At 42.2% G+C, this 25,791-nt stretch overlaps 1 protein-coding gene across 7 annotated transcripts in view; it reads left to right on the top strand.

The window, feature by feature from the left end:
- TENM4 (teneurin transmembrane protein 4) overlaps positions 1–25,791 on the top strand; it is a 600,927-nt gene that overhangs the window by 239,359 nt on the left and 335,777 nt on the right. For all 7 annotated transcript variants that reach the window (XM_069808531.1, XM_069808534.1, XM_069808532.1 and 4 more), the window contains 2 exons: positions 6,634–6,922; positions 11,261–11,530. In XM_069808531.1, coding sequence (XP_069664632.1) covers positions 6,700–6,922; positions 11,261–11,530 — 493 coding nt within the window. In that variant the 5' untranslated portion in view covers positions 6,634–6,699. The remainder of the gene's footprint in view (positions 1–6,633; positions 6,923–11,260; positions 11,531–25,791) is intronic.

A 25,791-nucleotide genomic window follows, 5' to 3' on the forward strand; every position in this document is an offset into this window, starting at 1 on the left:
CCAGGAAAAATTTGCAGGCTGAACCTAAATCAGTCTATATTGTCATGCTGGCTCTTCTGGCATTTATTATTTAAATACCTTTATGTATTATCTATTAAACTGAGGTTCTGAAGAAAACCTGCTTCTTCCAAGAATGGCTAAATAGACTAATAAAGAGTATTTCAATATAAAAATAAGATTGTTTCCAAAGTAATTTCCATTTTGAGGGAAGCCAGTGGAGGGTTCTGATGGCTGCAGCTGCAAACTGCTTACATTAGTCAAAAACTATTTGAAAGCTTTTTTAACTTCTGGCCCCCAAATCTTCCCCTAGCACAGGCTAAGGGCTGCATCCCATGAGGGAAGACTTAGGGGTTTGCAAACCAGAAATAATTGAGATAATTGCATTCCAGCCCCCTTCATGCTTTCCCACCATGCTTCAAACCTCAACTACTGTTTCAAGCTTTTCTGGGCCTCCAGCTCATTGCAGTTTTAGATTTATTCCTGAAAAGGTCACAAACCACATCTTTTGGACAGGACATTACCAATTGCCTAGCAAGTCTCTTACCAGTAGAAGAAAGGCTTAGTGGTTGAGACCAGAAAAGAGAGTTTTTGTTACTTTCTCTGAGCGCTGGGTTGAAGCCAAGCAGTGTTAACTCAAGTCTTCATTCTTCTCTCTTGTGCCTGCTTCTTTCCAAAGCCTTTGCCAAAAATGTGAGAGGATGTTATACCTACAGCTTAATTTATTTCCTACAAAGACCTCCTGGGATTTGAACCTCTGTTATAAATCTGAAGCTTAAAGTTTAATAAAAAACACAGGAGTCTTTTATGTTGTAGAAGAATGTCCCAGAAACTTGGTAAATAGCATCACCCTGTTTAAGCCATGGTTGCATATTTGCTAAGATCAAATCGTTGCAGCCTCTGATCACCTGGCAATACAAATTTGATTTGAATCACCCCTAAGTACATGCCTAAATATCTGCTGAATACATCAGAACATTCACCACTACATTTATGCTGGCTTTGTGCTTTAGACCAGGTGTGGAATGGCAGGCAATATCACAGAATTTTCTGGCAAGATGGAAATGACCAAATAAGGTTTTCCCAGTTCAACATTTTGTGTCATGCAACCAGAATACAGAGCCTCGAACCAGGCATTTGCATCCTCATGGAAGTGTGGTGGGACTGTCACAGTGGACTGTGTTGTTTCAAACAAGATGTTAAATGTCAAGTGATGACTTAACTTGGTGCAGGATGTTAATAACCACAGCCACAAAGTCATTTAAGCATCTGAACTCACAACATCTTTGGTTGCAGCTTAGGATCTTGAGTTCGAGCTAACTTCCCAAATAACATTGTTGATCTGGCCCCAACAGCTGTTGGTGTTTTGGAGAAGATTAATGTACAACGTGGTGAAAAACTGTCTCTCTTTTGACTCTGAGTGGGTTTTCCTCATTCACCATGGAATTCCACGGGTCAGACACAACTGCAATTGTACATGCTTCACAGTCTTTCTGACTGAAGGGCAGTATCCAAACATGAAAGAGTATCTTGTTAATAATACCTGAGGTTCACACTACTCTTCTCGCACAAAGATTTCAGACATGCATTGACCAAGATTTTTAAAATTAAATATTCTGCTGTGCTTATGTGACTTGATTCTCAAAAAATCCGGGGCTCAATATCAGACTCTGCCCGGGAGATCAAAAGTCTGCTCTCAGCTGTGTTGCTTTCTTCTTGTACCACCTTAAGCAAGTCACTTTGACTTCCCATGCCTCATCTCTTCCTCTATAAAGTGAAGAAAAGGATACTTGCTCACTACTTACCAGCATTAGGTCTTAGTTAACGATTTGATTTGTGGAGCCCAAAGGAGGAAAAATAAAATCCAGCTTGCTGCTCGGTATTCTGTGGCTGTGCTCATTCTACAAAGGGCAGCAGCAATAAAAAATAGGGAAAAAAACTGCCCTGAGCAGTGGAATGAGGAGATCTACTGTAAGAAGACAAAAAGCAGGCCCTGCCAAGTAAGATGCCATTTTTGCATAGGCAGTTTTGAGGAGAGAAACAAACGACTATGGGAAGTTGCTTTGCTTCCCCCAGCACAAAGGTGGACCACGTCAACCCACCAGGATTCATGCTCACGTTTTCATGGAGACAAGATATTTCACTCTTCCAGCTTTCTCATCACCATGTTGCCATAACTATATAGGAAACACATAAAGCTATCTCTATCATTTAAACCCTCACTTTTTGACAGAAAATTGGATGATATGACATGCTGCCTTCCAGAACAGGCGCTGTCTATCACCTTGCTGCTAATCTCTGTGATTAGTGACCTGCAATGTAAGTCAGCTATCAAAGACCACCTGTCCCTTTTGCTGTAAGCACCTCCTAGCATATCGCTTTGTGGTGTCACACTCTCTTGTCTGGTTTTTGATTGATGGAAGTTTGTCTTTTGAGCAGTGACTCAGAAAATAAATCATTCCCCTTGCCATTCATTGAGTGCGATTCTGCAGCACAAAGCCGGTGTGGTTAATGAAAGCTCCAAAGAGCAACAAAAAGCAACAGAACCGAGAATGAGGAGGATAGATATAAAGGATAAAACATAATAAAAAGGATTATTTGGGAGCCAACCATAGCAAAGGCAAAATAAAAAGAGCTGCAAATAAGCATTGCGTTTACTGCACTACTGCACCAGAACTAGAAAGCTGATTTTTTTGTTCCATTTCTTGACATATATGCAAGGATGCGAGAAGAGTCCCACACCTCTGAAATATATAATTATGTCAAGGAGTCTGATTTTATAGGCTTCAGCATGTGAGTAACCCGTTCTGGGGTCAGTGGGATTTTTCTGAGTTGAGTAAGTAAAGCCCGAAGGATGCTTCTGTTGTGAATTGCACTCCAAACCAGCTTGTGGTCTAGCTGGGATTGTACACTCAGAGGGCTGACAAAAATAAGAATAGCTATTGCCATTAATTGGCCTGGGGGAAAAAAAAAAAAAAAAGAGATGAAATTTGATGTTATGCAGACGGCAGTATGATGAAAGAATCAAACTGAGCCAGAAACACTACATTATAGGACAAGAAAGTCCTTTCCAAATAGAAATGGCTCAGAGAAGAAGGCTTTTGTGCTTTTATGGAAGGAGGAGGAGTGAAGGGATGGAAAGGACAATATTAGAAGCCTTGTTTTTTTATATCAGGTCCAGCAAGTTTATGGAAGCTTTTAAAGTTATGAGGAGCAATCATGAGCTAGAGGCAGAAAGAAACTGGTGGTTGAGTATGTAACTGAGACAAGTGTGATTCTTTGTATTCACCTTGTGCCAGAGAAGTCAGGAAAAACGCGAGGTGTTGATGGCATGGATGAAATTGTAGCAGAAGTGAAATCAAGACACAAGGAGTAGCAGATAAAAAATAATAATCTATCACAGAAACACTATATCGCAAATTCCCTGACAACACAACTCCATTGAAGGCAAGGTATCTAAACCATATGGGAATTGGTCCATAAAAATGAGATGACAAGAACTGCATGTCCATGGAGAGGTGCTGGAAACTTACTTAAGTCAGTTAAATGCAACAGTTCCTTCTTTTAAAAAAATGAAAATAGAAAAAAAATCTTCATTATGTGTTTTGGGGGTGACCTTTCTAGTTGAAAAGTATCTCCTTACAAGTGCAGAGAGAGAGAGAGAGAAAGGGCTGAGGAGAGTTAAATTTATAAAGACATGAATGAATTGGGAATTGAAGCACTGTTATAGAGGAATGTGTATGTGAATGGTGCAAATTTACAGGGCTATTTTTGATGAACTGTAGGAGGAATTTCAGTTTTTCAGTACCCTTCTTGATGAAAAGAAAAACCTTCATCTGGTGGGAATTCAGTCAATTTCCTGATTTTTTTTTGGCCATTTCCTAAGCTGCAAGGTTACTAATGGTAATTACAGAACCCTGTTTGTACCTTGTGGCTCTAACTGTGCAGAAAGGTTTTCTTGGCACGTGTGCCTCTCCTGCTAGAGGGTTTTTAAATGACTGGCCCTTGGTAGGAATTGCTGCAATACTTACTCATGAGCAGAGAGAAGCCACCTTTCCTCATTTCGTTCTTATAGAGTACCTACTTCTTGCTCACATTTTGCTATCTCTGTCCCCCACGACAATAAACCACAATTTCAGTGTTCATTATTAACAGCACTTACTACAGCGCCGCTGTGAAGGAGCCTGTTTTAAGGTGTTTTATTAAAAGGTATAACAAACCTGCTCCTTTTGAGGATTTCACCCAGAGATGGTATAAAGGAGAGAAACCAAGTCAATAATAATTGCAAAAAAAGTCACAATTTTTCAAGCCATAAAAAGCTTTGGTTTTTTTAAGGGAGGAATACAGTGCACTGAAAAGCAATCAGATGCTCTATTCCTTTCACCTCTCACCAGTGTGAAAGTGCCAATATGTTTGATTCAATACAGCAAAATATCTACCAGTGTTTGGTAGATCTCTTACATGCTATTACTATGTTAAACTGGTCCTTAGCTTAACACTATTTCCTTCGCTATTGCTTTTACATTCAGGCTTTAAGTTTTGCACCTCTCAGGCCCTTACTCTGCAAAACATCTAACGTGTGTAAATTTTGGCCGGTGAGTAATCCCATTTGCATTCACTGTATTGAACTTACATAGTTCATGAATGAATTTAAGTCAGTGAGTTCAGTGGGTTTAAACACATGTTTAAAATCAAAGTGGTGTTCAAATCTCTGCGGATGACTTAAGTAAAGTTCAATTATAAGAACAGTCCTCCCCCCCCGCCCTTCCATTTGTGTTCAATGGTTTGTATGTGTTTTGCTGACAAATAGGAAGTGTAAACTTGGTCTACTGCCATCACTGGAATAGACTGGGAGAGAATTAAGTGTATTTTTTTTTAAAGTAGTGTCTTAGTTTCCTGGAAGAGCGCCACAAAAACCGTACAAGCCGTCGGAACGGGGTTCTGTCATTGCAAAGTTCATTTTAGAGGTTAAAGGGATAAAGCCCAGAAAGCAAAGTCAGAATTGCAGAAATAGGAGTGGGACCCTCTTTTTCTTCTCCCAGCTGCAGGTGTAGCTCACAGCCGTCTGCAGCTCTTGCTCCCTCCTGCAGTCTCCCTTCAACTCAAGAATTTTCTTAGTTGTGCTTGTGCCAGACAGCTTGGCAAGTGAGGAATTCATAATAAAATGTTGTCTTCAAGCTTCTGCATTACTATTATGATTTGTAGGTTATCAGAACCTGTGCTAAGAGTCCTCCATCCTTCACAGGTTCATAGTTTTGAGAGCCACAAACACTACGTTAACACCACAACCCTTTAAAGCGACCTGCAAAGCTCACAGCACATCCATCCTCGAGTATTGCACCGTTGCTGTGTTGTGCTGCAGCAACACAAATCCAGGGCACAGCATCTGAAGCAAGGCTGGGCTCTAAGAGTCATGGAGGAGTAAGATTTTATTAGTATGCTCACGATTTAGCCTTTCAAGAGAGGAATGCAAACAGAACGCGATTCAGTCCTTGCTGCATTGCCATACATATTTGCTATGAAAAAGAGCAAGAACTGATAGGTGTTTTCTGATCCTCTTCCTTTCTGTTTTTAAGTACTGCCAGTAAAAACCAATATCCTGGTGTGGCATTTAGAGACTCGCCTTCTGTTCTTTAGCAGTTAGGAGAACTCAGTTCCTGAGAAACTCAGCCTGTAATTACAGATTTCAATGTTTGGTTTGTGGGTTTTACCAGTTTTTTCCTCATAAACCAGTTTAGGTATTCAAAAACATACTTTACCATCTTCCTGCAAGTCATTGACTTTTTCCCTCTGGCTTCTGTTGCATTTAATAAACTGAAAGTGAAAAGACAATTTATTAATTATTTTGAGAAAAATACTTTTAATACACATTTTATTTCTGATATCAATTTTCTCTGTCTGCAGTTATGTATGCTTGCATACTGGTGCATATATACATTGGTTTCCCCACAGGCATAAATCCCAGGCCATGCTGTTACACGGAGCAGAGATATCATTTATTTACACTTTCTCAACTCTGCTTAAGTTCTAGCCTATTTCCAGCTGAGTAAAGATGAGCCCTCTGAATAGGAAGACATTTTCATCTGATTTCCATCCATATCTCACTCCTTCAGTCTTCTTTTGTCCCTCTCCCTTCCCACTTGCCTTCTTACACTGTCTCATTCTTTTGTTCATTCCTTCTAACCTCACGATCTATCAAAACACTTTTAAAACTGTAGGACAGCATTTTTCCAAAGTCCTCTGGCTGCCCAAATAGAGACTTTTCAGCATGGTCTGATTTCCCAGAGATTAGGTGACTGATGTACCGAATACATGCCTCCTGGAGGTGTCTGAATCACTTCCCATGGAAAGAAGACGCAGAAAAATCACAATCAGTTTCAAATCCCCAAGCGCATGCCCAGTTCAGAGAGATGCAGGTTGCTGTGTGTATGTGTCCCGCTAGCTGTGGCAATTATTAAATGAGTCATGCGTAACAGAGACTTTCTTTCCATTGGTAATCGTTCTAAGAGGGTTTTCCTGCAGTCCATTAAGTAACATCTCTTTTGTTCAGTGCAAGAATGTATAAAGAAGGCAAATTAGCCTTCGGGTGCCCAAAGGCATGAACCTAGATCCTATTTCTTTTATTGTCTCTTTCAGGTTATTCCAATCTGACCACCATACAGACGTCATTATTTTAATGTTGAATACTCCGACAAGGGTGCCATGGATGTAAAAGAAAGGAAACCGTATCGATCTCTGACTCGGCGCCGCGACACTGAGCGCCGCTACACCAGCTCTTCAGCCGAGAGTGAGGACAGCAAGGTACCCCAGAAGTCCTACAGCTCCAGCGAGACCCTGAAGGCTTATGATCAAGACTCCAGGTTGACCTACAGCAATCGGGTCAAAGACATGGTGCACCAGGAGGCCGATGAATTCTGCCGAGCGGGTGAGTACCTTTCAGCAGATGCTGCTGCAAGCAGCGTGAGTTAATCAGCTGAGAGCTGGGGGCTTTGAAGGGCTCTGAGGCCAAAAGGGGGACATAAGGAAAGAGAGCAGCAAGGAACATCTTCATTGTATTGCACAGACGTGGGATGCGTGCCAACCAATGTCCTTACGTCGGATACCGCTAGCCTGTGTTCATTAGCATCTACCAAGACATATTTTCTCTGTCTTAGTCTTTCTGTCTCCAACAGCCCTTTGCCACTTCCCACCATGAGAACAGACCCCCTGTGCGCATGATGCACAGTACTGACGTGGCGTGGAAAGTCCCTGCCTGCTCAGGAGACCTTTTCACTGTGTCATGTCCCTGCTCTACCATGAAGGAAGTCAACAAGGACACCATGGCAGAAGAAAATGAGGGGAGAGTGCCACTGTCCCCACTGTCCACCTGGGCTACAGCAAAACCCAAGAAGCCTGGAAGAAGGGAGACAGCTGAGCTGCAGACAGGATGAACAACCCTTGGCATTGTACATGGCCTGCAGGCTGTAGGTTTGAGATGGGGATATGCTCCAGTATTAAAGGAGTGGTAAAGAACCACTTTTAGGACTTAAAGGAGTCCACTTAGTGAATCTGGGTCACAGTAGCTGTGAAGATGTGGAGGTTCAAGGGTCAGCATGGGCTCCACAGTCTTAATAGAGATCCTGAATGTTCTCCTTTTTGTTGCTAGCCTGAATTCAGTGCAGTTACATTTTCACTGCTGCTGTTGCCTACGTGAGGTGGATTTCTGGCCCCCACTATAGTCTCATCTTCATTTTTCTGTAGAGACACGACTGTCTTAGTTCAGAAACCAAGCAGGGCTTCACATAAATTATTTTTAGAAGTCCATCAAGAAAAGCATAAAATGGCAAAGCGAGTCAAATAGAGTAGGCAGCATTCCAGACAATGAACATAAAATAGCTGACCCAGGCTGCTCTGAACATAGCCTCTGCAGTTTGGAGAAGCTGATTCCCCAAAGGGAATGCATATAATTGCACTTGTTTAATTTGGGAGCTGCTTAATTTCACTCTTCAAACACCATGCACTTGTGGTTTTGGTGCAAGACTCATCTTTAAGGCATGCACAAGCAAAATGACTTGCAGAAGTATCTTTGTGCACATGGCTTTGGTGTTTGTATTTCAGGAGAGCGGCACCAGGCAATAATTAACAAAAGGGCCAATAGGTGTTGTAAGTAATACTTTGCAATCATAAAAGGAGTTTCCCTCTTAGCAACTCTGAAGTACTTCATCCTCTCTAAGGAATCTACGGAGTTATAAAGAAAAGGAAACCTTTTAGGTCATTGAGTTTGCTCACTTCATACAATATATTCACCATGCAGGATAGATGTGAATTAGTACAGGTCAGCGGTTTTCAACCTGAGGGTCTATGAGGCCATCCAGGTCCACGGACTTCTCCTAAGACGCCCACAAAAGATAAATAAGAAAAGCCAGTCTATTGACAGGGAGTATAAATTTGCTATACACAAGTTCATACTTCCCTAGGAAAATTTTGTAGACTACTGAGAAATAGTAAAACCCACTGGTCTAAGTGGCTGAAATTAATTGAGAAGTTAAGATTAGCCATGTCAGGGTGCCAGTTCAACTTCTGATATATCACCCACAGATTTTCCAGTTTCTAGTTTTCTCCCAGTTTATCCTGAGAGTCCCAAAACTGGCCTGAAGAGTGTTAACAGTAACCCCAGACTTTGTGTGCCACATTTTCCACTGGCAGAAAGCCATGAACGGACCTCACTTTGTGGTGCTGCTTGGCCTCATGCCAACTGAAACCAAGCCTTATTAGCCTGCTCGACATCAACAAGGCAAAGTGAATTTCTCTCCTGCATTGGTTTGGAAGGCAGAGGAGGGAAACATTTCAAATTGACCAAATAAATTCAGTAAATAAACAAGTCAGCATTTAAATGGTTTTAGCTAGAGTGAGAGTGCCAGCAAACGTGCAAGTCAGCACAGGAAAAAATAGACCAGATCTGAATTAAAAAGTCTCAGATATTTATTATCTTCCTTTTATTGACTTGAGTTCTTCCAGCTTAAAAGGCAACAGTGAGCATAGAATATGAAAATCAATGCATCTCCTGCTGTTTATTGCAAATAAATTTGATTTTCAGTTAATTGTAGCAGTCATTTTTCATAATTTATGAGCTGCTGTTACTGGAGAGCATCAGTCATGCTGCACATTGATGTGTCTGAAGATGTTGAGTATGGCTTGTTTCAGGGGAAGGTGGAACTCACCATCAGTGACTCAAATGCGCAAGCAAAACCAAAAGATGACGTTTTCCAGTACTCCGTGGAGGATGGTTTAAAAACTACTCTGGCCTTGCACAAAAGTCAAAACTGGAAGAGAAGAGCGAGGTCTCTGGGGAGATACTGCTTCCTTGCGTTTATAATCTAGGTCAAGTTCATTTGCTACCTCATGCCGTGGAGTGGTAGAGGACACTCTCTCAGACCACCTTGCAATCAAGTTAAATGGATTAATTTGCCACAAGCTTGCATTGTGCTTCCCAAGCAAGGCCCTAGGGTTTGACAGAGGTGTGAGCCCCAACCAAGCTTATCTGTCCACTCTGTCTGAAAGCTTTAATCTTGTTTGGTCAATTAAAAAGGTGTGAAGTTCATGAATGCTTTATATAGTTTGAGTGCTATCAGCTGTAGATCTGTTACAAGCTGAACCTTGGTTATTTCCTCCTGACTTCAAACAGCTCCTTCTCTGAGCTTTACGTGGAAATGTTGTCCAGTCCCATTATTCATCTTGCATTCAAACATCTTCTCTCTGTTCACTGTGAGCTGCAAAGTCAACTGAATGAAGAAGTGTAGTAAAATAGCGTCTACGTGGGGGCAGCTGACCATTCAATGCATGTGTGCTATGATATGAGACCTCCCCCATGCAGCAGGGCTCAGGGACAAGCCAGAGTGTTTCCACAAGTGTGAAACCAGACTCTGGAAAAGTAGAAGTCTGACAGTTTCTATTGCATACACGTTTTCCACCATGTGATGTTTAGCATCAACAAATGGAAATGTGAGGAGAGCCACATGCTTGTGCGGTTTTGAGCAGGGAGAGAATCATAACTCAGTTTTGGATACAACCTTGAGGTCCACACCTGATGAACAGATTTCAATAATAAGTAGATACAAACTTCACTGTTCAAAGGTAGGTTTTGGCCTGAACTTTTCTGGAGACCGTGCATTCAGATTTATCTTGTCGAAACATGCCTAAATTGCAAACACTGTTCTAAAGCTGAGTCTGTGACCTGTGCGTAGATTTGGCAGGTTCCACTTCTCCTTTTGTTTCAGGGGATTTATGTATTGAAATAACCGAAGAAGCCAGCTAGGCTGAATTTGATCACCGGTGTTGGTATTTGGCCATGATCCAGGGCCTGATGTCTCCTACCAGTTACAGATAAAGTTCCTTAATCCATCCGATCAAGGCGTAACGTAACAGGAGCAGGGGGTGCGTTGTGCCTTCTAAATGCACGGTGCAGCTAAAGGCATTCATGGGTGGCCAAAATCTTTTAAAGACATTCAGGGCTGAGAAATAAAAACACGCATTAATAAATAAGTGTGGATTAAAATGGAGCCACTAATTGCTCCCCCCAGCTTTCTTGTGCAACTTTCCGAACAAAGTGTGCTAATATTTGAAGCCTCATTCACATTGATTTGGTCTGATTTTGAAGCTCTGTAGGTAACTAAACATGGACTCAAGAGTCATTTTTCAGGTTGTATTTTTAGTCAGCTGAACAATTGCATCTATTTGCAGCCAAATAACCTCTGCTGTGACTGTATCAGAATGAATAGCTAAACTGAGTCAAGGTGTGAGTGGTCAGCAAGGGGAAAGTGAGATCGCCAAAGGAAATTTAAATCTCCAGTATGTGATTTCAGGGATTTCAATGAGCAGAACTCACTCAACTTTCCTATTGTAGTAGAGTTGCCAGGTGTAGGGTAGGAGTTTTGATCACTGCATGCCTCATTTTGCTTTTCTTCCAAGATTACTTTTTGCCTCTCCTAAAGAATTCCACCATTTCTCCATCTGTCTTTGCTTTCCAATTTGATGATTTCATTGAACACGCTCTGAGTTTTTGTCAGGTTCCAGAAGCAAGAACGCAGCTGCTTTTTGGTCTTGGCATGATCACTTGGTCTCAGCCTAAGCAAGACCACAAAACAGGGGAATCGGGTATGACACTGGGACTCGGGAGCTGCTGTGCCCCGCTAGAAGACAGAGGATGAATGGTTCTACCCTTGACCCGTGCTAGATGAAACCATCCCCTATCGAAGAGTAACCAGGCTGCTGTGTTTTCTCCCAGGAGCCAACTTCTCTTTGCGAGAGCTGGGTCTTGAAGACGTGACACCCACACATGGGACTTTGTACCGGACTGATATCGGCCTGCCTCACTGCGGCTACTCCATCAGCGCCGGCTCGGATGCCGACACGGAGGCGGACGTGGTCATGTCGCCTGAGCACCCGGTGAGGCTCTGGGGACGCAACCCCAAGTCCGGACGCAGCTCCTGCTTGTCGAGCCGGGCCAACTCCAACCTCACCCTCACTGACACAGAGCACGAGAACACCGAAACCGGTAAGTGACGACAGCGCATGCGATGTCAGCCTCCAGCTCTGCCAGGAATGCCTCTTCTTACCGCTCCACCTTAATCTTCCTTCGGTTTTGTGTTGGGGCTTTTTTATCAGGCTCAGTGAAAACACTCTTCTAATAGCCCCGTGTCGTGGCCTTTTGTACTGTCCTACAGAGTGTTTGTTAATAAACTGCTGGAGAAGCTCCTACTTATTTATCACAGCGACAGAGATCATTAAGTGGCTGTAATACTCTTTCTGCTTTTTGTAGCGACCTTTCAGACAAAAAGCATTTAAATCTCCCCTCCCCTGGCTGATGCTGCTCTTATCTTTGCTACAGATTTTCGGGGCAGATAATTTCCTTCTTTTCCTTGCTGGTTCCTTGACAGGAGCCAGTTCATTTATGTAAATCAGCTGACTGCTCTCTGAAAGAAAACGATGGTGAAATATTTTTAGAAGCCTTTTTCTTCTTACGAAATAAAAGCTGAAGGTCACAGATTTTTTATCTCTGTAACTTTGCGTCCCCAGCTGCGGGGACTCCTGCATGCGTTTTGTAGGTCTGCGAACCTTTTGGTCAGCAGTTCTGCCAAGCAGTGTAGGAGGGAGAGAGGATTTTGATTCAATTGCAGCTTGACCCGGGAGTTCACACAGCCCTATATGCCTTTGCACCTTTAATTCAATTATGGCACAGCCTGCTTCTTAATATAGCTGCTACGTACAAGTCATCAGGAGCTTGAGCTCAGCGCAGAAAGCTGATGTGAAATGACTGTATTGCTTGTTCTCTTTATGCTTTTTGCCACAGTATTATAGTGACAAATGATGATAACTTTTCCTTGGGAAGCCATGACACGGTGAGACATACACCACCCACATGATTTTATGTTTAACTCCCAACAAAATTACAGTAGAAGCTTATTAAGTTTCTGCTCAGAGATAATGATATATTAGGTAAAGTTCAAAGATAAACGGCCTTCTGTTTAAAGGATGTACAGAAGAATATTTTTAAATTATCTTTACAGTATTTTTTTGAGTTTCTTAGTGTAGTGTCTTACAGGGTTGTACCTGTTAGGACAGGCTGACACGCAGTGCCAGATTACATTGTTTTTCTTCCGAACCTTGTGTTTTGATGAAAAACCAGAGGGAACATCAGGGTCAGAGTTTCTCACACTTCCAAGAAATCGCTAGAAAACAGCCAAAAGCAAACACCTCGCACTTCCATCCCATCCTCCTGTATCCAAAGCACTCTCTTGTGCTTTCCATGGTGGTATTCGAGCAGCTGTGATCCTATTCCATACATTCTTTTTTCCACGCCTACTCAGAAAAGCAAAGTACAGAATTTTAGTCTTTTTTTTTTTTTTGTCTTAAGAGAGAAGAATTACATTAGTTGCTGGAGTCTTCACTGGTTTCCCTAATACTATCTCTACACGTGCAAATTCAACTGTGTACCTACAGATTGCTTACAAATGAAATTATACTAGCAACAACACATGCCTTGAAAGGCTTTCCTGAATGTAATAACAGAGGCAGTAGTACTCATGTCAGGACTGAGATAACCTCCAATTCCTCTTCCCTTAAATTTAATGCCACACTAACCATTTGTTGAACCATCATTTTATAGCAATTAGAAAAGGGAAGACAGAAAGGTGGAGAACATACCTGCAGGTTTTTAAAGTGCTGTACAAATGTAGAAGTTTCTTTGAGCCCTAGGCATTTGCAGTTTAGATGCTGAGTGAGAGTGTGAAAGGCTATATCATAGTCAAAAATACAAAGTCTGTGTAGCATAAATAAAATCTAGACAGTAGTGGTGTCCACCATGCAATCATATTGTTCATATTGACAAAAAAGAGGTGGTGGAACACGAGGGAAAATATTACAATCCAAACCGTGCTGTTGGGGAGACTCAGCTGATGCTTAGACTTTCCTGGGAAGATGTCAGAGACATCAGCCAGGTTCAGGTCAGAAAAACTGATCAGAGCTGAGAGAAAGACATATCATTTCAGTACAGGGATTGCAGTTGCGTTGGTGGTATAAATGTATCCAAACAAATGTTGCAAGGGAGGAAGACAAGAAGGACTAAGGAAATGTCTTAAAAGTTACACAAAATTTGGACATTTTCGTTTTTTAATTGCTTGGCACAGATAAAGGTGTGAGAAACTTTTGCACACAAGCCCCTCACAGCCTGAAACCTGCTGTTGGAGCAAATGAAGCCTGAGATCTTCTCAGAAGCTTTGTCTAGCAAATGCAAAGGTTGCTCTGTGTTTCCTCCCTCTGCACATACGCAGTGTTACCATGGGTCCTTCGCTGCTAGCTATCACGCAGGCTATTTTGAGAAATCCCAAATTTATAGGAGAAGTGTTTTCAAGAAGACATGAAATTTTGCTAATAGCAGCATAAAGTAACATAATGCTATGACTCAGTTTACAGGATACCTTTATTAGTCAATATTAATTGTTGACAGTATTGATAGAAGTTATAGCCTTTAGCTGAAGTCAATATGGAGCTTTATGAACCTGCCATCAATAGAAGATTTTATGGGCCCCATTAAACCAACTTTTCCAATGAAGGTTAACGTCAGCAATTTTTATGCTGTTCATTATTTATCCAAAATAAATAATCAGAATTTATTTCTGATGTTTGTAAATCCAAAGCTGTCGAAGTGTGATTCTACAGAGACATTTATTGTGTTCTTAGAAAATGAGAGGTCTGGCTCCCTCGAAAAGCAGGTTTGCTTTTATTTCAGGAGTGGTGATGTCTTGAAGGAACAGATACGCTGCTCAGTAAGTGCAGCCACAATCCACCCCTCTGTCTTTAAAGGAAACCAATGAAGTGCTCTGGTTCCATGGCATATTACAGTCCATAAATCACCTGCACAGGCAGCAGGCATGCGTTGCTTTATTTAAACTGTTCCCAGGCTTTCCAGGAGGTTGAATACTTTTACTAGGTTAAGAGTTTGTTTTCACTAAGAGTTAGCTTGAGTTATAACCCTGGCATTGCCCTGAGCTCAGATTCTGCACACCCAAACAGCCCCAATGGCTTCCCCTCCGTTGGGCAGTACTTTTCACTCAACCTGGACAGTCACTTTGTAGAGTAAGGGGACAGAGGGGACAACTCAAGTTACTGCACCTTGTCCCGGGATAATGCAACCACTCTGTGCTGCTAATGTAGCAGGCACTTCATGTAGCTCAAGGGTTATTCTGCAGCATGACCATCTAGGCTAAGCTGAAGTCATGAACTCCCATTAACAATTCAGACCCACGCACAGGGAGGAGGAGTTTGGTTCCTGGAAGTCTAGCAAGGAATTTAGGAGAACCTCTTTCCAGTACTAGTTTGCACTGTTTCTCAGCAACAGTGATTCAAGCAGAAGTTCTTGAAGTGGTCATTTGGATCCCAGCCTGGAGTTAACTGGCATTACCTTAGGTAACCCAGAACAGGCTTTGTACTGAGCCAGCAATTGTTTAATATAGAGAAGAGCACAACGGAGGAGAACAAGGTAATTGTCTTCCAGAAATTGACTTATTTTGCAGCAACTCAGTCACATACTAAAAGCAAAAACCTTCTAATCATAGAGACGTCATCATAAAAATAGAGTTCCACAGAATAATTTATGTCAGAAGGCATCGCCGAAGGTCTCTGGTCCAGTCTCCTGGTTAAAGCAGGGCTAACTTTGAGGTCAGACCAGGTTGCTCAGTTACACTTTGAGCATCTCCCAGGGCGGAGAGGCCACAATCTCTATGTCCTGGTTCTGGTGCCGACCATGGTTTTTGTGAACAACTCTTCTCCTAAGAGCTAGTCAGAATTTCCACATGTGTCCATTGCCTGTTGTCCACTCACTGAGCACCTCCAAGAACAGTCTTGACTCCATCTCCTGTATATCCCCCATGCCTGAAATAGTTAAAAGACAGCAGCTAGATCTCCCTTTAACCATCTCTCCTACTAGCTGAACAAAGCCACCTAGATCCTCCTCTCCTCATTTGCCTACAGTCTGTAGGCGATTAGGCACTGGAGGAGATAGTCAGAGGAGTCTGAGGAACTCCAGTGCTAAAAGTTTTTAAGTAAGTGTAAACTAGACAAACGGCTGCTGAGAATGGTCTAGAGTGGATGCTGCCTCGGTCGGAGTAGCTGTACATGCTGGCCCCTTCATCCTCCCTCTTTCTCCAGTTTCAACAGTTTGTAGCATCGCTGTGCTTTCTCTGACTTCAGGGCCATGCAGGACTGCGCAGACACCTCACCTTAGAGCACCCCAGGCTTTTGTACTGCCTAGGGCACTCCTACAGATGTGGAGATGGAGGGACAGCATTTGTGCGTAAGCACCCATGAAGCGGGCTCCAAATATTTCCTTTGGGTCTATAAGGGAGATCTTACCCCAGATCTGCCCAAACTGTTGTGAATTGTCCTGGTAGTCCCCGGATAGATCTGAACATGAGAGATGGACAGAAAATGTAGGTATTCCCGTACAGAATGCCTTTCCAAAAAAAAACCCCAAACGACTTTTTTCTCTACCTTCAATGTGCTAATGAGCTTACTGGTTTATTCAGCGTAATCGCTGCAGGATTACTTTAGACCTGGGCCAACTGCATTTGTTAAATTTGTCTTTGTGAAAGTGGAGTTGCAGCCCTTTTCTAAAAAAAAACCCCTCAACAAGTACAGCTTAACTTTTAGCTGTTCCAAAGAAGCCGTGGCAAACTAAACATTCACTTTAGTTTTAATCTGGGCTTAGTGTTGATATCCACCAAGGCATGTAGTTGGTTAAATATGAGAAGGAGCAGGAGAGAGGGGGAGCAGTTTTCTGCTTTAGCAGGACAAGTCAGCAGTGATTAATGCTGTGTACATGTGCAGAGTGGAGCTGATGTTTCGCTCTGTCATCATCTCCTCTTGAGAAGAATGTAGGCAGTATCAAGCAGCCAGGCAGGATGAGTAACATCAGATGGCTTGAGACAGTTCAACCGAGCTGGAGATGCTCAACTGTGATATATTGTGTAAAGAAATTCTTGCAGCAGAAGTGTTGCTGAAGTGTGGCATTTTCTTATCTAGCAGACTGAGAGGTTAGTAGACATGAACTAAAATTCCAGATCTAACCACCCTGGAAGACAAAATTCAGGCTGCAGGACCATTGCTGTCAGATTGCGCTGGGCTGCTTCTTTCCATCTTCACAATTCAAAAATATGTAGGAAACTTGTCACCCTGCAAACAATTCTGCATGCATTTCATGTGTGCAAAAGGGGTGAGAACGGCACCGATGGACTCAAATGTTCCATTTAACAATGAACTGGATGCAGGTAGGATCAGCCCCATCACACCTCTGTTGGTCACCTCTGTTAGGAAGAGCCATTTAATCTCAAGGTCCATTTGTCTTTGCCTTCACCTCTGAAATCACCAGTCAGTGCCAAAAGTGGTGTGGTGACTATAGCAATACAGACACTTACTCACTGGTGACAAGATTAAGAGCACCAATTCATTTTACTTTGCTGGACCCACATCCTACAGAGAGGAATAATTTTTCTTTTAGTCACTACTGTTCTGGGATGCATTTAAATGAGCTTTAAAACTGTCAAGCAAACAACCAGCCCAATATCCAAACCTGCTCTCCAAGCCTTACCAACCTGACCAGAAAGGCAGTGGATATGTTATGGTTAACTTTTGCTTTCCCATCAAATAAATTGCCTTTCTGGAAAATTCTCATAGTTTTTTGTAAAACTGAAACGTACTGGCAATCAGGAGCTGGAAAGCTCACATGATAGTTCTGCCTGCTCTACCATCACATACCCAACCCTTAGCCATTTTAATTGACATAATACTTGATTTAAAGAGCATTTCTTGCAGTAACTGCCACACTTTCTGCTTCCACACTGTTTAAGCCATTACTGCTGCTGGAAGGAGCGCTTAAGAAACTGCATAGGAAATTAAGACTCGATAGAATTGAACGCTTACAGAAGATATTTAGAAACACAGGGGTACATTACAGCAGGAAATAATTACAGACAAGTCTTTCAAACAAGGAACACCAAAGAAATTACATAATTTTATCTCCCCTGGATAGTTAAGAAATCCAACTAACACTTTCCCTTATTCAGTGGTTGTCTGATACAGAGCTCACTGAAGCCTTTGAATGCTCCCGTTGCCATCAGCAGTGTTCGATCAGGTCCTAGGTGTATGGTGGTAACTATCTGGTTTTGCAAAATAGTCAGCAGGCCAGAGTGGTATGAGTTCTAGTACTTTTGCTTAAATACCCCACAACATGCTGTTTGCCGCTAGGTTTCTTGTACACATTTTGGCATCTTATTAAATCAGAAAGCTGTCCCGATGATCAAGCCACATGCTGCAGAATTTCATCAGCTTTTTCCAAATATTTCCTCTTCAGAGCTGTTTTACAATAGGTAGGGGAGCTCTAGTACAATGGTAATTATTTCTGTGTGTTTTTGTTGTTCCCTTTGGTTGTCCAGAGTTCATTCCCTAATGTTGTCTATACTTGCTACCAGGGGCCTTGCAAGGTTCTCCTAAATAGCTCTGACCCTCTGCAGAGGAAGGATTTTACTCAGTCCTCTTTACACTCACCTTCCTTTTTCCCAAATCAGGTTGACCCAAATCACTGGCCCAAAATACAATTCAATATATCAGTGCAATTAGCAGTGCCAGAATTACTGTGTAATCTTAGCATTACAAATTCTTTGTTAATACTCCAGTTGATAATCCATGGTGACTTTTCTTTTTATTACCATGTTTTGCTGAGTAATTTCCTTTCAGGCTTCATACACTCTATTGTTAATATTGTTACCGTGGTTGCAGCAACATCATCTGTTTTTTCTTTTTTTTTTCTTCCCCTTTGAATTAAATAGTGCATTATAAAGTACTTCCAGTAAATGAGTGTGTGCTTCAGACATGCTTCTTCTGCAAACCATGTAGGCAAAAATGTGATACTCAGACTATGGAGAAATCAGAAAGGAGATTTAAAAAAAAATTAAAAAATCTTCACAATAAATAAAAAAAAAAAGAATGTGCTACGAGCTGTACTTTATTAAGCTTGCCGTATGCCTTTTGAGTAGGGGAAGACAAGAATAAATTAGAATTACCTGGTCAAGATCAGGCATCTGCTGGCTGTCATCTTTCACTTGCCTCCTATCAGTTGTAACCTTAATATTAACAAGATGTTTCAGCTTGAAATATAAATTAGCCAGAACCCTTACCACTAAAGATCCATCATCAATTGCAGAAGTTAGTGAAGAACTACAAAAACGAGTAGCAGATCCAGAAGGGAATTTTCACTGATCCCCTTCTCTGTTTCAGCTCCTCAAAACTCTTAAACTGCTCCTTTCCAGGTAGGATTTGCAAGAAATTCTCCATTTAAACAGTACATGGGGAGTGCTTGGATATTGCAACTTACTGAAGGCACCTTATAGAGATATTCAGAGACTTGGTGATCACTTGAAATGTGAAGGTCAGGGGAAGGAATGTGCCTTCAGGCTCTCCAACCATAAAGATACTAATATTCCTATGAAGAATATTAGTCCTAAAAAGGAGACTTTAGCTACATGACCATCCCAAATGCTACATTCTCCACTGAAAAATGGCTCCCTTGAAGGCTGTTACATCTTCCTTACTTGTGATCCAACTTTCTAACCGCTGACATTCTTGATGATAGATTCCTCCTATTTTCTGTCCTCTTATCTTTTTTGTCCTTTTTAGATATTAGCCCTGAGATGCTTCTTGAAAGTGAAAAGGTGAGGCATCACCTCACTTCTTCGCAAGAGTCTCAGAGAAAGTTTTACCCTGGTGGGACAGTAAATTGATGGTGTTTAGGACAACAGACAATTTCCCTCCACATTCAATGAACCTCCCTGTCCGCTGGGTATAAAACAGCCTTTTAAATGAGGAAACTAGTGGATACCACTGTCTCTCAGGCAGGATTCAACCCACCCAAGAGCTGAATGTCCCTTTGGTAGCACCTAGGTCACCCCAGGGACCGCAGAGGGAGCCAGCGGCATCCCTGCTCCCAATTTAGGAGGTGAAGGTACACGAGATTAATCTGAGTTTAATACTTCAACTGCTGCATTAGTGATCAGTATCTTGATTTTTGTTCCACAGTGAAGGAATTCCCACTGATTTCTAGGGCTAATCTATCTCATCACTGGCCTCGTTGCCTCTAGAGGAAAAGATGTCTTTCCATTTTCTTTTTTTATTACTTTTATTCCCATATGGTATGTCCCATAGAGAATGTATTTTCTCTATCACTGTAATCTGCGTCTGAAAGGATGCTGACATTAAAACCCTGCACAATGTTCTTCTGCCGTAATGAACTGCAGTTCATACAGGTTAGTGTGTAGGTTTCACGTTATTATTATTATTGTGATGATGGTGAAGCCATTAAGCAGGAAAAAAAGGCCCAAACTCTAAAAACTCATTAATAGCCTGCATGTTGGAGAAGAGGGCATGTAGAAACAACATTAACAGGTAAGAATTTACTGTTCTTTTCCATTACGCTTTTAATTTTTGTCCTTTCTTTCACCACTTTAAACTGCCGCATCATGGAGATTTTTTTTTTTTTTTTAAGGAAAATAATTGCATTTACTAATATTGCTGGCAAGCTGCCAAGTATTCTGGAAGTAAATCTGTGCATTTTTTACACTATTTCCAAGTGCTGTAAATAACTTCTTTTGGTGTGAAACACCCTAGGGGGAATACCGCTAGGTTCAGCAGCGCAAGACCTATTGCTCTTTTGATAGCAATACTTCAATTCCAGCCTGGTTTTTGGGTGGGATTTGTGTGCAATGCCAATGGGGAATGGCTAATGCCATAGAGTGAGGGTCATGGTCAGGACATGGAGGGCCACCAGAGCTGATGTGGACATCAGCGCTTGGGTCACGATGGACCTGCAGCTCGATGGTCATTTGGAGTGGGCTTTTGCTTTTAGGGCCAGGCATGAGCTCCGTCCTAAGCAGATGATCGAGCCCTCCTGGAATAGATGAGATGGAGAAGAGCAAAGGATTAGAGGGGACAATAAATCCAAAGAAGGGAGGGGTGATGATAGCTGAGGGGTCAGAATGGTCTGATACCTATGTCTGTGGCCAAAGGACCCCTGCCCTGCAGAGTTAAGCCTGCTGGTTACACATGGACCAGGGAATCAAAGCTTGTTTTCCCTTTGCCTTTTCCCCTTTTTCTGCTTCATCATGGATATGTGGGGGTCACACCAAGCTGCAATGGGCAGGACATGTCAATACACCATCCCAACCTTTCGAAGAGGTACAGCACTGTTTCCTGCCCTGGGGAAAGGTGTACCAGGCTCTCTCCCCAATCTGGCATTTCCAGATGCTCGTATCTGTATTTCTGAATTCCCATTTGGACCACTGCATCTACTTCTAGGTCCAGCACACAGAGTGTTAGTCCACATCTGGTCCAGTCTCCTCCAATGCCCCTTGAGGTATCTGGCTTTGCTTTTTTTCCAGCGAAGATGCATCTCCACCCATAAGCAGAACAAAGTGAGAGGAAAGAGCACGTTATTTTTGTTTTACCCATGCCCAGAGGTGTGCACTGAGCTCCAAATAAAGGAAAGCACAGCTTCCGCCATGAGAATTTGTTCATTAAAATCTCATTGCTTTATTTCTCAGAGGCTTTTGATTAACTTTTAGCAAAAATGCCATTTTTTTCCAATCCAGGGCAGTGATTGAAAGTGCAGCACTGCCCTAATTCTGCAAAGTTTTCAGAGTTTCTTTGAACTATCCCTAAAAACTTTAATTGTACGCTCTAAGGCAGGTCGTTGTTTTGTTTTGTCCATCCCAGCACAGACCATTTTGAAACCTGTATATAAAAAGAAAATAACAATTCCTATCTGGTGTTCACGTAGTTTAAACATTTTCCAAACTTAACTTTGTTATGGCCCAATCAAAAATAAGTCTTTGCCACACTTGACTAAATTATACAAAGACATTTGAGGAGCAGACATGTTACAGGACTCAGAGCAGGTCTGCTTTTGGGTGGGCACTGGACTGCAGCTCAAGAGATTTAATCCATGGCTGTGCTACAGACAGTGCTTGACCTTGGCTCTATCACTTCATTTCTCTTTCTTTCTTTTTCTCAGTTCCCTTTTACAAAATAAGGATGTTATTTCTTTTTTTACTCTATCTCTTTTTAAGTTGTGAATCCAAATATTTTCTAATTAAACATACGGATAGCAGAAAATAAAGCAACTATAATCCAGTTCTATCCAGTAATATATTAAGTGAATTTTCAGCGCTGAAGTGTTTAAAATATAGGCTTAGGCAGCCCCTCAAACATGCACAACATATCTTGGGGGGGTGAAAAAACCCTGCATTTTGTTGTTGCTATTGCTGCATTTATTTACAAGCCATGGGTTGAGCAACCGCGAGATGGAGAGCGTCAAACAAACCGTGCGGCACGAGCCATTATACCAAAAGCTCTCCTGGAGATCACAAGAGCTTCCCGGGTCCTCTAATGGTCACAGGTGCCCAGAGCACTCGTTAAAAACAGTGTGAAAGGCACCGAAATGTGCTGTCTCTCCTGCCGCAGCACCCACGCGGTGGCTGTTTTCTCCCCTTGCAACTCTCTCCATCGGCAAGACCTTCTCGTGCCGAGCAGCGCGAACTGGCAGCGAGCGCAGCTCTCTTCTCGCTGCTGTATTTAATGACCCCCCCAAAGCGCTACAGGGCTTCCGCAACCAACTTCAGCGGTGGCAAACTCAGAAACGAACTACTTCATCAAAATGACAGCTTTCTGCCGCATTCAGAAACGTGCGCTTTGATTTTTGCCCGGGTTTGGTCACTTTGTAGCGGGGGGAGATGGAAACATTAATTTTTTTTTTTTTAACTTAAGATAAATACACATTTCTTCTTTTAATAGAGAAATGGTTTAAACAAAATGGGAAATTATGGCAGCCTTGACTAAGGCTTGAATTCAGAATAATCTGTTAGAGACTTGTAAATAATTTTTAGATAATTTCCAAGCAACTATGTCAAAGTCTTAAGGAAAAGTCAAAGTAATGAATTGGCTGCAGTTTCTTGATGAGAACCTAGGTTCGGTCTGTGGAGGTGCCAGATCAGCTCCTAACAGCAGCTGCTTCTTCTGCAACTGGAACGGGAGGGTTTCTTTCACATCAAGTCATCCAAGTAGATCAATGGGCATGTACAGAAGTGAGGAATTCACCAGCATTTGATAAGGAGGGGAGGGGAAAACCTGCATGAATAAAACCAGAGACAAGACATATTATAGCGAATTTCAGGACACATTACATCTGGGGAGACAACGGCTTTAAGAGGTTGCCACCACGGATCTCCATTCCCATGCCCTTGCAGTGGTTCTCCATCCCCGCGGTCATGACGATGCAACTGCTCGTGGGGTTCAACTCTGATTTACCCTCCAAAATTGTGTGATTTAAAGCCTTTCCTCAAGGACAAGGTGTCGGCGCGCAGAGCTGCGATTACACAGCTCCTGTGGGAACGCTGCCGTCCCACAGAGAGAGATCGGTTCCACCCAAGGTAGAGCAGCAGAAATCCCACCCCACAGAAAATCTTCCTGATTTGGGTCAAGTAAGGGCCAGTGGCTGAGGGTGGGGTAACAAAAACACCTGGGAGCTATTTAAGCCAGCATTGCCAGCGAGGAAGAAGCATTGCCAAGCTCTCTTAGAAATGCACCTCTGTTCCAGTTCCCCAGCGACAGCTAGTGCTGTCTTTGTTAACACCAACACAATTTCTGGGCAAGACTTATTTTCTTCTCGTATCTCCAGCAGGTTCAAGTAGTTTTATTACACTCGGTTTGGGAGGAGGGGGGTGAAATTATGACTGAATTCCAGTTTCCATTTAAAAGCAGCTTGATGTGAATTCTAAATAAATGAAAAACAACAACAACAACAAAAAAATCCAGCAATCATCTACTGAATAAGAAATCTGTTGTTCACCATTTTCTCTTCATAAAAAATGTAAAAAGTAGGAATCTGAATAAATGCATGCTAAACTATATAATTGCTGAAATAAATATGTATAGATATAGGATATTCTTTGATTTAGCATAAAGAAGCAGCAAATTATACCAATCAGTGAGAATCAACCAGTTTTAAAAGAATATAACTGAAAAGCACACATGCAAAACAAGATTAAAACTGATTATTTAAATCAAGATTCTCTGTTTGCTGGTTTAAACCATGATTACAATTTAAATCAAGCCACCCTGCCACAAATAGTTTAGGGACAATGATTTCTCCCTCTTATATAATGTGTGGATTTTATAGCTGACAGAGTCTCGTGCTGCTTGTAAGGAACGTGGATGTACTGAGCCTCCATCTCCAGCCACATTCTTCATTTGGTTCTGCTTTGGTTTAGGTGTTTGAAACAGGCAAATGGCAATCCTCAGCTGAAATACTGGGAATCTGGAAACCCACCAAAAAACTTCAAGATGCTTTTTCTTTTGGGAGCCTTAGGATGGAAAATTAAATTGAGATTCAACTGCAACCCCGGAGCCAGGCTGCGATGCTGATTCCCCAGTAACACGGGGGCTGGAAAAGCTGCCATAGCCCCATATGAGAGTATTAAGGGAAATGTCTCCCTCTCTCCTAGGTACCACTGCTTTGGATAATTACATTCCACTTAACAAAATTCCCTTTACACCTGCAGTTGGACGGGGTGTTTCTCCTCCATTAAATTGCTCTGTTTTGCTGCTGTGCTCTGCCAAGCAGCTGTTAATGTTCCACCCCAGAGGTGTCTGCAGCTCAGTGATGGGTGAAATGATTAAGGCTAGCAAGGCACTTGATCATTTGGAATGAAAGGTGCTACATAAACATACCCCATTAGTTTTATTAATGCTCAACAAAGCAAACTTTTCCTGTAGCTGGTTCTACTCCTCCTCAGCATTTAATACAACGTGTTCCCCTCTGGGAGACACGGCAGGTAAATGCAGCACACATGCGGTTTGCTGGATGCATTCTTCAGCTTTCCTTAAAGACGCCTATTTCCCAGACTGATGATTTGACCCATCATATGGTGGACGACAACCATGAAATGAGTGTTGTGTTTGTAGAAGTTTGGAGGAGTGTTAATCTTGGGCCACTTCTCAGGAAAAGGAAGGTGATGACCTTGGGCACTGCGGACGCTTACCCTGGCGTCAGGAGAGTACAAAACTTGGCATGGGATCAGTCTACAAACAAGAACAGGGAAAGGGCTTAGGGGAATGCCACCTGATGGAGCTGTAGAGAAAACAGGACTTTTCATGTGAATCAGGCTTCAGTCTTTAAGCAGGTTAGACATTTGGTTGATGAAAAGAGGGTTACTCACATATTTGCAAAGTGCTGAGTTCCACGTGGCATTGGCTCAGGCTTCTAGATAAAGGCTGACATCGACATTTATGCAAACACAGTATAGATGTATATATTTGTAAATTATATGCCTAAAAGGGACTTGTTGTGGTACACAGCAGTGGAGGAAATGTGCTTTCCTTGACCTTTCCCAAGTCGCAGTGTCCCTCAGCCCCACCTGAATATTTTTGGCTGTTGACTGTCCGCCAAGTGTGGTTCCCCCTGAAGATAGTCCTTGCCATTCCATCTCCATAGGAGCCCTTCCACTAGTATGCTGTCTGCTATCAAATCATGACAAACTTACTTTCTTCGGTCATTTTCCTTCTGTTGGAGCTGTGAATGGAGAAAGCAGAGATCGACTCACAAAAACTCCATGGGTCCTATTAAGGCTGAATGGGATATTTCGATAATTCCCTTTGATGGGGGTCATGAGTGGTTTTGGAGGGCTATCTTCTTTCACGTGAGTTGGTAGCAAATAGGTTGGTTCCTATATGAATTTTGGATTATTAACCCTCTTCCCGCCCCTATTAGACCTTGGGATTTCACCAGCAGAGCCCTGGTGAAACATCAGTGGACAGTGATACTCCTTTAGTGTAAATGGATTAACCAAGTCCTTATTTGGTCAAAAACTAGCAATGTTTTGACCAAAAAAAAAAAAAAAAGAAAGAAAAAAAGATATTGCTACATTAATTGTTGGATAGTTTTGGGTGCTGAAAGGGTAAGTATTGGGGCTGTAGGTATTGGAACTCAGTATGATGCTTTTCAACATTTTAGTGGTTATCTAGTGGAAAACTTAAACTCGTGGCTGGTAATGTGTGTGGACATTAAAACTAGGTAGAGTAGTAAAACAGTACAAATAAAAAGCTGTAAAGACAGGGCCTAAACAGGCACAGTACAATGCAGGCAGATGCAATGATCTACAGCTGTAGGGGAGTGGAAAGCCATTGAATGCAGCAGGGTGACAGCCCGGAGGTCTT

The sequence above is a fragment of the Haliaeetus albicilla genome, chromosome 20 (genome assembly GCF_947461875.1).
Source record: "Haliaeetus albicilla chromosome 20, bHalAlb1.1, whole genome shotgun sequence".
Classification (NCBI taxonomy): domain Eukaryota; kingdom Metazoa; phylum Chordata; class Aves; order Accipitriformes; family Accipitridae; genus Haliaeetus; species Haliaeetus albicilla.